General features: G+C 33.7%; 1 protein-coding gene across 1 annotated transcript in view; it reads left to right on the plus strand.

The window, feature by feature from the left end:
• The window catches only part of PCDH11X (protocadherin 11 X-linked), an 807,063-nt gene extending 792,461 nt beyond the window's left edge, over positions 1-14,602 (plus strand). The window contains exon 8 of the mRNA XM_032258722.1: positions 10,025-14,602. Within this exon, the coding sequence (XP_032114613.1) occupies positions 10,025-10,665 (641 nt within the window). The 3' untranslated portion in view covers positions 10,666-14,602. The remainder of the gene's footprint in view (positions 1-10,024) is intronic.
• Positions 14,603-16,750: the final 2,148 nt, after the last annotated feature.

Below are 16,750 nucleotides of genomic sequence, written 5' to 3' on the forward strand. Positions count from 1 at the left end.
ATCACTCAGCAAGCACACATGTTCAGGGAGAAAAAAATATTTTTTTTTTCTTTTCTGGAAACTAAGCGTGAAAACAACTTATATCAATCACTTATAAAGTTTTTGAAATTAGTAGTTGCAACTCAAAGTTAAGAAAATAGTGAGGGTTTTATGGACCGTTTCTTCCCCCCACCAAAAAAACCAAATTATTTCTTCCTGCTCTGCTCTTCTTTTCATACCATGCACCTAAATGAAAATCATTGTCATTTTTGTAGCTTTATGAAAGTAGAAAATGTATGAGGCTAAATGTCTTAGAAAACCTTTGTATTATAGTTTTTCCTACATTTTCTGTAAAGAAATATGGTATTTGCTTATGTTTTTAAATATTTCCACACATTATTTTCAAAGTTATGTTTTGAATTTGATAACTTTATATTACAAATATTTCAGACAGTGTGTCCACAAAGAAGCACAAATATTTGCATCTAATGCTATTTAATTTGATTAGGATATTTTTTGGAAAAATAATTCTGAACTGAATAAAATAGGTAAAAGATATTTTATAAAAAGTACAATTTCTCAACAGCTGAAAACACTTATTGATGTTTTTTATGTTTACATACAATAAAATTCACTCATGTTCTATAGTTCTACCAGTTTTGACAAATGCCTACAATCATCTACCCATCACAATTTTCATACAGAGAACACTTTCATTATTCCTAAAATTTCTTTGTGCTGCTCTGCTAGTCAGCATTACCTTAATTCCCAGCTCCTGACAATCACTGATCGGTTTTTCATCCCTGTAAGCTTGCCATTTCCAGAATATTATGTAATAGAAATCATACATGATGTAGACTGTTGATTATGGTTTCTTTCTTTTAACAAAATTCACCTGAGATTCATCCATATTGCCCTAAGAATCAATATGCTTCTTTTTACTGATGAGTAGAACTTTAGTGTATGGCTATGATACAGTTCATCTTTTATCAGCTGAAAAACAGTAAGGGTTGTTTCTACTTTTTGGTGATTATTAATAATGCTGTTTAACTTGCACATATAAATTTCCGTGTTAACATAAGTTTTCAAATATTTTGCATAAATGTGCAGGACTGAGATTGCTGGTTCTCTTCTGTTTTTGTTTTTCATGTCTATGTTTAGCTTTATAGGAATTTGACAAACTGTTATCTAAATACCCTGTGCCATTCTGTCAGCAGCAGCATTAGTTGAAGATTCCAGAAGTTTGGAATACTTACCAGCACTTGGTATTTTTAGTTTTTTCTTTTAATCACTCAAATATAATGGCATCTCTTTGTGTTTTTAATTTGCATTTCTTCAGTGTCTGACTGTGCTGAGCCTCTATTTATATGTTTATCTGACATATTCATATCTTCCTTGTTAGAGTGTTTATACAGATCCTTTGCCAGTTTTTTAATTGAGCTTTTTATTTTCTTATTGTTGTTTTTAATTTTTAAAACAACAATTATTTTTGATTCAGGGGGTACATGTGCGGATTTGTTACCTGTGTATATTGCGTGATGCTGAGGTTTGGGGTATAAATAATCCCATCATATTCATAGTTCTTCAATCCTTTCTCCCCTCTCTCCCTGGTCTAATACCCCTCAATGTCTATTGTTGCCATATTTATTTTCATGAATACCCAATATTTAGCTTCTACTTATAAGGGAGAACATGCGGTATTTGGCTTTCTGTTCCTGTGTTAATTTGCTTAGGATAATGGCCTCCATCCAGCTGCATCCATGTTGTTGCAAATAATATAATTTGTTCTTTTGAAGACTGAGTATATCCTATAGTATATGTGTGTTACATTTAAGAAATTCAGTCCATCATTGATCCATTGATGGGCACCTAGGTTGACTCCATGTTTTTGCTATTATTAATAGTGCTGCGTCATCATGCAAGTGGATGTGTCTTTCTTGGTAGAACGGTTTGTTTTCTTTTGGATATGTATACAGTAATGAGATTTGCTGGGTTGAATGGTAATTCTGTTTTGTGTTCTCTGAGAAATCTTCAAAATGTTCTCCACAAAGGCTGAATTAATTTACATTCCCATCAACAGTGTATAAAAATTCTCTTTTCTCCACAACCTTATCAGCATCTGTTGGTTTTTGACTTTTGAATAATAGCATTCTGATTGGTGGAGATATATTCTCATTGTGGTTTTGATTTGCATATATCTGGTGAAGAGTGATGTGGAATATTTTCTCATATATTTGTTGGCCCCTTGTATGTCTTCTTTTGAGAAGTGTCTGTTTATATCTTTTGTCCACTTTTGAATGGATTATTTTGGTTTTTGCTTGTTGTTTAAGTTCCTTATAGGTTCTAGATGGTAGACCTTTGCTGAATGTATAGTTTGGGCATATTTTCTACCATTCTATAGGTTGTCTGGTTGGTTGGTAGCTTATTTTGCTTTGCAGAAGCTCTTTAGTTTAATTAGGTACCATTTATCAATTTTTATTTTTGCTGCAATTGATTTTGAGGATTTAGTCATAAATTATTTGCCAAGACTGATGTCCAGAATGATGTTTTATATGGTTCCTTCAAGAATTCTTAGTTTTTGGTCTCACATTTAAATCTGTAATTCATCTTTGGTTAATTTTTGTTTATGGTGATAGATGAGGGTCCAGTTTCATTCTTTTGCATGTGACTGGTCAAATATCCCAGCACAATTTATTGAATAGAAAGTTTTGTCCCCCATTGCTTAATTATGTTAACTTTGTCAAATATTAGATGGTTGTAGGTTGCAACTTTATTTCTGTTCCATTGGTCTATGTGTTTGCTTTTGTATCAGCAGCATGCTCTGTTTATTACTGTAACCTTACAGTACAGTTTGAAATCAGATAATGTCATGCCTGCAGCTTTGTTCTTTTTGCTTAGGATTACTTTGGCTATTTGGCTTATTGCGTGGTTCCAAATAAATTTTAGAACAGTTTTTTCTTTCCCAAATTCTGGAAAAATGACTTTGGTAGTTTGATAGGAAGAGTGTTGAATCTGAATTTTGCTTTGGCCGTTTTTATATTTATTCTTCTAATCCATGGGCATAGGATAGTTTTTCATTTGTTTGTGTCATCTATGATTTCTTATAGCAGTGTTTTGTAGTCTTCTTGTACAAATCTCTTGCTGACTTGATTAGATACATTTCTAGCTTTTTTTTTTTTTGGCTATTGCAAATACAATTCTATTCTTGATTCAGCACTCAGCTTTAATATTATTAGTATATAGAAATTCTACTGATTTGTGCACATTGATTTTGTATCCTGAAACTTTGCTGAATTTTTTGTTTCAGGAACCTTTCAATGCTCTTTAGGGTTTTCTACATGTAGAATACTACTGGCCACAAATAGAGTTTGGTTAACATCTTCTTTTTCTGATTAGATGCCTTTAATTCTTTATCTTTCTGGATATCTCTGTCTAGCACTTCCAGTAATGTGTTGAATAGGAGTGCTGAAGACGGGCATCCTTTTCTTATTCTATTTTTCAAGAAGAATGCTTCCAGTTTTTGCCTGTTTAGTATGATGTTGTTTGTGGGTTTGTCATAGATAACTCTGGTTACTTTAAGGTGTGTTCCTTCAGTGCCTAATATTTGAAAATTTTTATTATGAAGAGATGTTGGATTTTACCAAAAGCCATTTATGTGTCTATTGAGATTATCATATGGTTTTTAAAAATTTACTGCTGTTTATGCAGTGAATCACATTTATTGATTGCATATGTTGAACCAACCTTGCATCCCAAGAATGAAGTCTACTTGATCACAGTCATCACAATCTATTAATTTTTTGAAGTGCTGTTGGATTCAGTTTGCTAGCATTTTTTAAATAATTTTTGTGTCTTTGTTAATCAGAGATATTGGCCTGTAATTTTTCATTTTTTGTTGTGTCTTTGCCAGGTTTTGGTGTCAGGATGATGTTGGTCTCATAGAAGCAGTTAAGGAGGAGTCCCTACTACTTGAATTTTTTTTTTTTTTTGCATAGTTTCAGTAGCATTGGTAACATCTCTTTTATGTATGTCTGGAACAATTTGGCCGTAAATCCATCTGGTCTGGGTTTTGCTTTTGGTTTGTTTGGTAGTTTTTAAAATTACTGATTCAATCTCAAAACTCTGCATTGATCTGTTCAAGGTTTCAATCTCTTCCTGATTCAATCTTGGGTGATTGTGTGCTTCCAGCAATTTTTCTATTTCCTCTAAATTTCCTATTTTGTGTCTGAAGAGGTGTTTATATTTTCTGAGGATCTTTTGAATTCCTGTGGGATCAGTTGTAATATCACCTTTGTCTATTGTGACTGTGCTTATTTGGATCTTCTCCTGTTCATCTAGCTAGTAGCCTGTCAATCTTTTTTTTTTTTTTTTTTTTCAATAGTTTGTATAATTTCAATTTTTTAAAAATTTATTGAGACTTGCTTTATGGGCAAGAATGTGGTCAACCTTTAGTGTATGTTCAATGTGTAGAAGAGAATAATGTATATTCTGTCGTTATTGGGTAGAGTATTCTGTAGACGTTTATAAGGTCCAATTGGTTAAGTATCAAATTCAAGTCCAAAATTTCTTTGTTAGTTTTCTGTCTTGATGATCTGTCTAATGCTGTCTGTTGGATGTTGACATCCCCCATTATTATTGTGTGGCTTTCTAAGTCTTTTTGTAGATCAAGAACAACTTGTTTTATAAATCTGGGTGCTCCAATGCTGAGCGCATAGATATGTGTGTAGTTAAGTCTTCTTGTTGAATGGAACCCTTTACCATTATGTAATGCCCCCCCTTTTTTTGTTGTTATTCCTTTAAACTCTGTTTTATCTGTTATAAGAATAGCAATCCCTGTTCTTGTTGTGTTCTGTTTCCATTGTAGATCTTTCTCTAGATCTTTACTTTGAGTCTATGGATGTTTATGCATGTGAACTGGGTCTGTTGAAGACAGCAGACTGATAGGGCTTTTTTATGCAGCTTGTTACACTATATAGGGTCTTTGGGCTATATATTTAACTTTGTTTTCCTGGTAGCTGGTATGTTTAGAACTTTCTCAATAATCTCTTGTAAGGATAGCGTAGTGGTAGCAAAGTTTCTCAGGACATGCTTCTCTGTAAAATAGTTTATTTCTTCTTTGCTTATGAAGCATAGTTTGGTGGGATATAAAATTCCTGGTTCAAATTTCTTGTTCTTAAGAATATTAAAAATTGGCCCCCAATTTCTGTTAGCTTCTAAGGTTTCTGCTGAGAAGTTCATTGTTAGCCTGATAGGCTTCATTTTTATGTGATCTGATCTTTTACTCTAGTTGCCTTTAAGACTTTTTTCTTTAGTATTGACCTTTGACAGTCTTGTGACTGACTATACACTTTGGTGATACTCATTTTGTATAATATTTGTCAGGTGCTTTGTGGATTTTTTTGAATTTGAATATCTGTCTTTCTAGCAAGAATGGAGAACATTTATTAAATTATTACCCCAAATATTGTTTTCCAAGTTACCTACATTGTCTGCTTCTTTCTCATGTATGCCAGTAATTTGTAGGTTTGTTCACTTTACATTATCTAACATTTTTCAAAAACATTATTTATTTCTTAAAAATCTGTTTTTCTTTCTTTTTATCTGGCTATGTTATTTCAAAATACTTGTCTTCAAACTCTAAAATTTGTTCTGCTGCTTGGTAGAAAAAGCTTTATCTATTGATAAAGATAAAGGTAGATAAAGCTTTATCTACCTTTATCTATTGATAAAGCTTTCAGTTGTATTTTAAAATTCCTTAAGTTACTTTTTCAAATCTAGAAGTTCTGATTGCTTTCTTTCAAGATGTTTATCTCTTTCTTTATTTCCTGGACTACTTTAGAAGTTCTTTGTATTAATTTTCAACTTGTCTTGGATCTCACTGGGCTTCCTTGAAGTCCAGGCTTTGAATTCTTTATCTGTCATTTCTGCATTTACATTTTGGTTAAGAATCATTGGTGGAGACATACTGCAATTTTATGGTGATGTCACTGCATTCACATTTTTTTAGTGCTAAAATTCTTGCATTGGTTTCTTCTCATCTGAGAATGTTAGCACTTCTAATTTTTGCAATTTTGTGTGAGTAGGATTTTTTTTCTTTATTTCAGTATAACATGGTTTTTTGTTTTTTTTTTTCATTTCCCTTTCCCTTTCCTCTCCTCCCTGCAGGGTGTGACTATAGTGAATGCTGGGTATGTTCAATTGGCTTTGCTTCTATAACGCTATGTACTTTCATTGGCAGATTTTGTATTGATGTATGCAGTTCAACCTACAAGCCCATAGATGGTACTTGGGGGTGGGAGCTGGCTGTAGCTGATGTGGCAGGATTTACACTGATCCTTGTTTACTGGGAGAAGCTCTCTGTCTTCTAAGGCAATGGGCTGATATGTGCAGTACACAGTTGTCTGAGCTCCTTGCTCAGCACTGTGTTGGGGCAGGTCCAAGATGGGTGTGGCCTGCCTAAATGTCCCCGGATGTCAGGCACAAGCACCAGCACTTAGCAAGGATCCAGTGTACAGCCACTAAACACCCAAAGGTGTGCCTAGGCATGGAGCTGGGAGACCTCCTGAGCCCCAAGTTTTCTGGACAGGGATTAGAGGAAGCCTAAATTTCTCATCCAGAAGAGCTAGTGCTCCAGATGACTGGAGATATGCCTTGGTAGGGAACAGAGAGAGTTGCCTGTGTGTGAAGCTGAGAGAGCCACCCTTCACCAAGATCTCTGCACAGTAGGTGTGGGGCAGCTCCAGGTTGCTGAACCAGGTGAGTGGGTGCTCTGAATGTCTGAAGATCTGAATGGCATAAAGTATAGATGGCCTGACTGCATCATGATTCATGCCCAAAAAGGGCGGGGTTGTTCAGGCTACTAGTCCATGTGAGCAAGTACTCCAAATTCCTGGAGATCTGTCTGCATGTGTTGTGATGAAAGCCTCACTGCATCACCACCTATGCACAGAAACAGGGGCAGCTAAGGCTGTTGATCCAGGTGAGGACGTGCTTCAGATAAATACCTGGAGATCTGTTTGGGCATTGAGTGCAAAGTGCCTGCTATACCACAATTTATGCCCATGAAGAGTGGGGCAACTCAGATTGCCGATTGGAGCAAGTGGGTGCTCCAAATGCTTGGATTTCTGCATGGAGGTGGAACGGAGAGGGCCCTGCTATACTACAATCTCAAGGGAGCATGCTGAGGCACCCAATAATGGCATATGCAGGTCAGTTTCAGGTTGCCAGCTGGCCTTGAATGAAAGCCTTATCACTCAGGAGAAACTACAGCTATAGCAGCTCTTCTCCTGCCCCAGGGCTTCAAAAGGGGAGTGTACAATTCTGGTGCCTACTGCTGTGGTGCTTTCTACAGTTCTGGCTACGGAGGTCCCTACCCTGCTCCAGAGCAGGTGTTCCAATTTCTGACCTGAGACTAAAATACCTGCATGGCCATGCTGCTAGGTCTCAAAGGAATGGCTGATTTGTATGTGCCTGGATTGAAAATGGCATCCTGCTCTCAGTCCTCAGCCTGGGCAAATGTCTGTAGTTTTTCCTGGTGTTTTTTCCTCACAGGTCTCCAAGCCTCTCCCCAAGTTAACACCAGGACTTTAAAGAAACAAAATATTCTCCCTACTCTTGGGTTGCTCAGATCCCCAGTAGAAAGGTGAGTCAGAGGGAGGCTCTCTGCCTCTCTCATGTACTGGGGCTTCACTTACTTTTATCAACTGGATGCCATCACGTGGACTGTTTGCCCACATTCTCCTCCCTGGGGCCTGGAGCATCCTTCACAATACTGGTGGATTCTTATTTTTCTTCTTGAATTAAAGTTTACAAAGTTGCTCTTTACATACTGTATTGCTATTTCCAAGTCACTGAGGCATGATAAAAGGCTTTAATCTGTCGTCATGGAAAAATAATCTATTATTACAGTTAGTTTACATCCTTTTCAAAATATAGAAGTCTCTTGTAAGAAATGTGATTTGCAAATATTTTTACTCAGTCTGTGGCTTGCCTTTTCATTCATTTACATTACCTTTTGCAAAGTAAATATTTTTAATTACAAATAAGCTCAACTTATTATGTTTTTAAAAATAAACTGTGGTTTTGATGTTGCAGTTAAGAATGCTGCCTAACCCATAGTCACAAAGATTTTATCCAATATTTTCTAAGAGAGATTGTAGAGTTTTACATTTAGACTTTTGATTGATTCCAAGTTGATTATTTTATAAGATTAAAAATGTGGGTCAAGTTTTAATTTTTTGTTTATAACCTATAATCGTTCTATTGCCATTTGCTGAAAAGCCTATACTTTCTCCATTGAATTCAGACCTTCATTGAAAATCACTTTATATTTTTGTAAATCTATTTCTGGACTGATTATTCTATTTTTATTAATCATTTTGCTAATATTACACTGTAATGATTAGGTATATTTTATAGTAAATCTTGAAATCAGATCATGTGAGTCCACAAATAGGTTTTTTTTAAAATCAAAATTGATTGCCTAGTCTAATTCCTTTATCTTTCACTATAAAGTAAAGTGTCAGCTTGTTGATATCTACAAAAACAGAAATCCATCTAGGATTTTTTTTTTGTTTAGATTATGTTGAGTTTACAGACCAATTGTGAAGCCACTGACGTCATAACAATATTGAGTATTCCAAGTTATTGAACATGGTATATCTCTCCATTTCTTTAAATCTTCTTTATTTTTTTATCATTTTAAAAAAAATTTAAGGACACAGATATAACACACATTTTGTTAGATATATACCTAAATGTGTCTGTGAATAGATACAGTGTTATTTGTTTATTTTCAATCTGTATGTCTTTCATTTATTTTTCTTGCTTTATTTCATTGGCTAGAACTTACAATATTATGTCAAATAGGAGCGGTGTCAACCTTACCGTTTCTGATTTTGGGGGAAAGGTAATCAATATTTAACCTTTAAATATAATGTCAGTTGCCTCTTTTTGTAGAACCTGTATGTCAATTTGAAGATATTTCCCGGTTTCTAATTTGCTAAGATTGGATAGTTCTACTAATATTAGTTTTGATGTAATTGGTTGATTTTATTCTTCAAGTCTTCTATATGTTTACTGATTTTCTATTTTTTCCATCAAGTTCTAAAAAGTATTGTAGTGTCCAAGTGTAACTGTGGATATGTCTATTTCTCCTTTCATTTATGGCTTATTTTGCTTCTCATATTTTGAAGCTCTGTTGTAAGGTGCATGCACACTTAGGATTCATATGTCTTCTTGGAGAGTTGGTCTTTTTGTTGTTATATAATGTATTTATTTATACTGGATAGTATTTCTTGCTCTCAAGTATACTTTATATAGATACGGTAACTCCATCTCTATTTTACTAAAATTCGTATAATATTTTTATTGATGTCTGATTATCTGTTGACATTTGAGGACTATACAGAAATTTTATAAAAAGAGTATTACAAGCTATTATAGTTTACAGCTAAGTACTTTGATCTCTGTTATGTTGCTAACCTCTATTTTATGATGATTTCAGAAAATGAAAAATACAGAAATAATTGTTTTTAAAACAATCGCAACTATATTTTATTCTTGAAACTAAGTCATATCTTAGAGTTCAATAAACTACCTTTCCAAATTTATGTAATTCTCAACTATTTTTTAGCTATAATTAGTTCATTATATATTCTTTTAATTTGTTTTTCTATTCATTTTACTTTTATGTCCTCTCTAACTGCTAGTTAGAAGCCATATTTCAGCTGACTTACATGTTTTGATGAATGAGCATAGTTTCCCTTGAGGGTCACAAATACAATAAAAAATACCTACATTTGGGAGACTAGGCCAAAAGATCCTAATTATAATAATGAGATCTCATCCACCCACTCCAAGTCATTTATACTTCCCTAGGAGTTGTGTCGCGACAAATTAAAAATACTAACTCTGAAAATAATGGAAGTCTCTAGTGCGTTTGTATATAGGTTTTTACCTTTCTTTGTTACAATGTTACTTAAGTAGCTAATAAAAATATGCCTTTGAAATATAAATTTTATTGTTTGTTTCCTCATTCCAACAGCTGCAGAAATAACTGTTCAGCCAACTGTGGAAGAGGCCTCCGACACCTGCACTCAAGAATGTCTCATCTTGGGCCATTCTGATTCCTGCTGGATGCCGGCATCTCTGACCCATTCCAGTTCTTCACAAGCACAGGCCTCTGCTCACCACCACAGCCCAACGGTGACACAAACCGTTGCTCTCTGCCACAGCCCTCCAGTGACACAGATCATCGCATTGTGCCACAGCCCTCCACCGATACAGGCCTCTGCTCTCCGCCACAGTCCTCCGCTAGTGCAGGCTACTGCACTTTGCCACAGCCCACCGTCAGCACAGGCCTCCGCCCTCTGCTACAGCCCTCCTTTAGCACAGGCTGCTGCAATCTGCCACAGCTCTCCTCTGCCACAGGTTACTGCCGTCCATCTCAGCCAGGCCCAAATGTCAATGAGTTTGCAGCAAGGTAGGGTGCAAGGTGATGATGGACTATGCTCTGTTGATCAGGGAGTGCAAGGTAGTGCAACATCTCAGTTTTATACCATGTCTGAAAGACTACATCCCAGTGATGATTCAATTAAAGTCATTCCTTTGACAACCTTCACTCCAGGCCAACAGGCCAGACCCACTAGTCCTGATTTCCCCATTATGGAAGAACATCTCTTGTAAAACTAAAATAGTTATTTCAAACTTTCAGAAAAGAAGTATGCAGTCAAAATTCAAGATACAATTTCAATGAGTATTCTGATTATCAGGTTTGTAAATAGCTATGTAAATAGAAACAGACACCAGAATAAGTCTAGAGCTAGACCCTTAGTCAAAGGTTAACAAAAAAAATTGCAATTTGTTTAATTCAGAATGTATATTTAAAAAGAAAAGGAATTTAACAATTTGCATCCCCTTGTACAGTAAGGCTTATCATGACAGCGTGTACTATTTCTGATGTACAGTATTTTTGTTGTTGTTTTTTGTCACCATGTGCAATATTACTGATGTTTTTTTCCTTTCTGATTGTGTGGAACCAGTATGTAGCTAATGGAAAGCCTAGAAATATCTTATTTTCCAAGTTTACCTTTAGTTTATGTCAACTTTTCTTCAGATAATATTAAAAGGTGTACATACTCTAGCATTTGTTTTTTGGCTTTTTGTTTGTTTTTTTGTTGCTTTCAGTTTTTTTGTTGTTGTTGTTTTCAGTGCTTTTCCCTTCAAAATACACAGTAGGTAGTGTAAATACCGCTTGTTGTTTGTGTCTCTGTCTCTGCTTTTATATTTTCTACTTTATTGTAGTACTATATTGTTGATACAATTTGTATATACATTTTCAATAAAGAATATATATAAACTGTACAGATCTAGGTTTATAACCTATTTCTCTACTCTTTAGTAGAGTCCGAGACACAAAAGTGCAATAACTGGCCAAATTAGGCAACTATTTGCTAAAAAGGGCCTCTTTTTACTTTAATAGTTTAGTGTAAAGTACATCAGAAATAAAACTCTATCTGCCATTTTAAGCCTGTAGTCCATTATTACTTGGGTCTTTACTTCGAGGAATTTGTACGTAACAGTCTAGAAAATTAAAAGGATGTGGATGCATTCGATGCACGAGTCACTTACAGCGTTGACTGTAAACTACTATTTTGTAGAGAAACTCAGGAAGATTTAAATGTTGATTTGACAGCTCAATAGGCTGTTACCAAAGGGTGTTCAGTAAAAATAACAAACAAATACATATAACTGTACATAAAACCATATGCTAAATCTACAAGACTAAGGGATTTTTCTTATTCTAGCTCAACTTACTTAAGAAAATGACTAATAACAACAGAAAAGTCAGGAACAAACTTTTTAAGAAATGTAATTCTAAGCCTACATCAAACACAGAATTTTAAGGAGAAATGCAGAGGGAGAAATAAGGCTCATGACTGCTTCTTGCAGTCAACAAGAATATACACAAAACAAAAAAAAAAAAAACAAGAAAATCTCATATATAATATATAATATGTCCTTCTAAGCAAAGAAAGAGTATTATTCAGAGAAAACATTAGTTTTCTCCTGTTATCTGTTCTTTACTTTTTTTCTTTTATCCTCTTAACTGGCCATTATCTTCTATGTGCATATTTCATAAATTTACAGAAACACCACCAATTTATTTTTCTTCCATAGTAAAACTGAGAAAATATCTTGTTTCAGTGTAACACTAAACCAATTGATGTTTAATGAGGGCAGTCGGGAGGAGTGAATATCTCCTATTGATTAAGTTAGACATAGATTTTGTGATGTGTAACTTGATATTTAATTTACAACTAAACTGTGTGTAAATTGTGTAACATAAACTGTGGTAATTGCATAATTTCATTAGTGAGGATCTCTGCTGAATGTGGAGAAAGCTTTTCATGTGCTCAGCAGGTAAAGTGCCGTTTTCAGAATATATATTATTCCATCGATTGTAAAGCTCCTTAAATCATATTTGATTGGGCGTGCAGAATAACTTTTAACTATCAGTTTAATTAATACAATTAATTAATATTTATTTTTCTTTTGTGTTTGTTGATGTTCCAAGGGATGTAGAGCATACTGGTTTTCCAGTATGTGAATCCTGAAGGACTGATGATATTTGAACGTTTATTAATGTATTATTATATAAATGTATTGATATTGTTGCTATTGTTGTTGATGAAAATTTTGAACTTGAGGAAGATAAAAAAAAGAAAAAATAATGACAAAAATCAGTGCTCACAGTAGATTTTAGAACATTTTTGCCTCAAAAAACTTGAAAGATTATGTGAATAAGATTTTTTCTTGTATTTTAATTATTTTCACATTTTTTCACATTTTCTCTCTGCAAACCTTTAATTTTGTTATGTTCTACACACACACACACACACACACACACACACACAGACACTCTTAATGGATATAAAAGGAAGAGGCTGAAAAATTATTAAATAACTTATCAGGCATCTCAATGGTTACTATCTATGTTAATGAAAATCGAATAGGACCTCAAGATGGATATTTGGGATTTTTCTTCTGGTAGTATAATTTACTGAGTTACTTGGGAGGTTCTTAAATCCTCATGTCTAAAAACTTGTGAAGTTTGACACCTTTCCTATAGATATAGGAATGAACCAATATGCTTTTATTACCCTTTCTAACTCTGATTTTATAATCAGACTTAGATTTGCGTTTAGAATATTAAATGACTGGGCACCCTCTTCTTGGTTTGTACCAGAGAGGCTTTGAATGGAAGCAGGCTGAGAGTAGCCAAAGAGGCAAGGGGAGTGAGCCCAGTTATTCTCCCCTATGCATTCTCTTTCTAAGCTTCCACTAGGACTGACCCTGGAAGCCTGTAACTTCTAGGGCTCCAGATCTGATGAAATCTGTTTCATCACATTACAGATTCTTCCTTTGACTAAATAGACAGAGGTATCGGTTGACACAGCTCACAGGTGGCTATTGTGATGTATGAATGTGTAGTCCTAGAACTGCAAAATGTCTTACTTAACCGTCAATCAAAAAGTGGTTCTGTTTTAAAAAGAAGGATTTGGTTTTATTTGAAATTAAAACTTCAAATTGAATGTCTTATATGAGAATACTAGATTCAATCAAACTACTTATTCTATTTTGTGTCCATATTCAATTAGATTGTCATTATTAATTTTCTAGCTATTGCATTACTATTACACGTGTAAGTATGTATTCAAATACTAAGTACCTTTATGCTACGTGCATACACACTCTTTTCTTAAACTTTATCTTCGTTTTAACTAATATTGTGTCAGTGTATTAAAAAATAGCTTTTACATGTGGTAACTACAATGTAACAAATTGAGAGAGTAATTTTGTGTAGTCTTATTTAGTTACTTAACATTTTATTTTTAATTATGTAAGTTTGGTTCAAAAAAAATGATTGTTAAATGGTTAGTGCTATTGTGTAATGGTAACAGTTGCAAAGAGCCTCTGCCTTCCCAAACTAATATTTATCACACACAGCCATTAAATGGGAAAAAATAAGACTAAAAAAATCACAAATTGTTCAGTTCTTAAAATGTAATCATATCACACACACAAAAAAATCCTTTTCAATCCTGAGAAAGTTAAGGGGGTTTTACTCACATGTATATTTCAACATTAGTTTTTTTTGTTTGTTTCTTTTTCATGTTATTACTGAAGTCGTGTGTACTTCCTAATATACATTTATGAAAATCTACTTGTTTAGACTTTCATTTGTACACTTCTGATTTATATTTTTCATTATTATTATTTCTTATCTTTCTTTTATATTTTTTGAAAACCAAATCTATAGTTAGTTTGGATAAAATTTTTATCATTATCATTAGAAACTATGTTGAATGTTTCCAACTGGCCCCATTGGCCTGGAAAACATGGGAGCAAGAGAAGCTGAAATATATTTCTACAAGAACCTTTCTATATTATGTGCCAATTACCACACCAGATCAATTTTATGCAGAGGCCTTAAAATATTCTTTCACAGTAGCTTTCTTACGCTAACCATCATGTGCTTTTAGTAAATACGGTTTTTAAAAGCAGTGCAAGTTGAAAACAGCAGAAACAGTCATGCTCAGAAAAATGTATGTGCACAAATTTTAAAAAAATGATGGCAATTGTTTAGTGATTGTAAGTGATACTTTTTTAGGAGTAAACTGTGTGAAATTTATGCTATCCCTGCTTAAAATGTTAAGAATTTTATAAAATATATATTTACATTTGTGTTGTGGAAAGATTCCTCCTCTGTGATATTATACAGCATCTGAAAGTGAACAGTATCCCAAAGCAGTTCTAACCGTGCTTTGGAAGTAAGAAGGTTGGCTATCGTATGGCTGAGGGTGGCAGTATGTAATCCAGCAGCAAACTTGTATTAATTGTTCTATTTCAGGTTCTGTATTGCATGTTTTCTTATTAATATATATATTAATAAAAGTTATGAAAAAATTCATTTTTATTATGTGTGTTCATTAATTAAAAACACAAAGGATTCACTTTATTTTAAATGAATTTTTAAATTTATGTAGAGTAAAATACCCTTTTTCAGTGGTATATTTTGGAGTTAGCATATTTTTGTTCACTCTGATAGATAGCTCCATCAATAAAATTCCTGACTTGAACATAATTTCAATCACTTTCAAAATTTGTGAACACTATTATAGTGTTTTGGAGCATTTATTTTGCATCTTTTAAGACGTGGTTTAAGAGATATTTATTTATTTCAGATTAGACCTATGGCTTGACTTGATATAAAAGCTACCTAAGGATTTCTCTGTACAGCCACAGGCGATCCACGTGAAATAAGTTTCTGGAGATTGTTGATGATATTTGCGGAACAAAATAACTTTACTCCTGGCTTTGTTTTCACTTTGGCTAAATGGAGAGAATTCATTGAAACCTCTTAAACTACATGGTGTCACTCAATATGTAATTCCATTTAGAATTTTATTAGCCCCAAATTTTGATTTAGAATTACATACTGCACTGTTTAGTGCTTTTTGTTTTACTTCTTTTCTCACTCATATATTTATTACTGTGATATTAATTCATTCATTTTTACCAAGGATTAGCTGGTGAAGAAACAAAAAAAGAAAAATTTAAATCAAGCAACATTTTAACCTCTGGCAAAAGGGAGATTGGGGTTTTAAAAGTACAATATATGTGTGGGTTAATTTGTGTTATTTCTCATCTTCACTCCAGCCATTTGGGAAAAAAAAAAAACCCACAAGTTGTTGTGAATTAATTTGTGAAGCTGATTGAGAATAACCAGGTTCTATATAGTTACTATAATAATAACTTTAGCAAGAACTCTAGAGCCTGAGAAAGTGAATATGATGAAAACATACTCTGAACGGGAGAAAAAATACCTTACTGAAAAGGAGTATTACAAATTTCTTCTAACATTTAAACAAGTGGGAAAGTAAGTGAGCTAATATTTGGCTTGATCAAAAACATTGAAGTTATTGGTCTTATTGTCAGAACTGGTCACACTGACTTACAACATAAAATGTTGATAAAGTAATGGCGATTGCTATAAAATAAAAAATTAAAACAAGGACAATCCTGATGCAGGCAATTCAGTTCAGAATTTTCTGTATATTGGTTAACAAATTTAATAACCAAGTATGTGAGAATCAACAACACATGCATAAAATCAACGGAAGTTTAATTTGTGCACTGGCTTAATTCCTTTATCTGTTAAAGTATTCTAAAGTTAATTGGGGTAAAACAGAAGCAAAATATATAAATGAAGAAAATGGAAAACTGAAAGTTTAATTTGTCAGCAATTTAATTCTGAAATCTGGTCGTATTCTGTTTTCTTCATAAGCTTTTTTGAACAGTATTAGATTTGCAGAAAAACTGTGAAGATAATACAGAGTTCTCAAATATCCCACTCCCAGTTTTCTTTATTTTTAAAATGGCATATTTATTATAATTAATCAGCCAATGTTCTTACATTATTGTCAACTGAAATCCATTAGTTTTGTCAAATTTCCTTAATTTTTACTTAGTATCCTTTTCTGGTTCCAGAATCCCAACCAAAATTCAACATTACATTTATTTATTGTATCTTCGTAGGCTCCTGTGGACTGTGACACTTTCTTAGACTTCCCTTGTTGATAGTGACCTTGACAGTTTGTTAGAGTACTGATCAGGTATTTCGTAGAATGTTCCTTAGTTGAGATTTCAGTGGCAAGTTTTCTTGTGTTTAGACCAGGGTTATGGGTTTTTGTGTGGAAGATTTCAG

The sequence above is a fragment of the Sapajus apella genome, unplaced genomic scaffold (assembly GCF_009761245.1).
Source record: "Sapajus apella isolate SASKATOON/1434 unplaced genomic scaffold, GSC_monkey_1.0 scaffold104, whole genome shotgun sequence".
In the NCBI taxonomy this organism is placed as follows: Eukaryota; Metazoa; Chordata; class Mammalia; order Primates; family Cebidae; genus Sapajus; species Sapajus apella.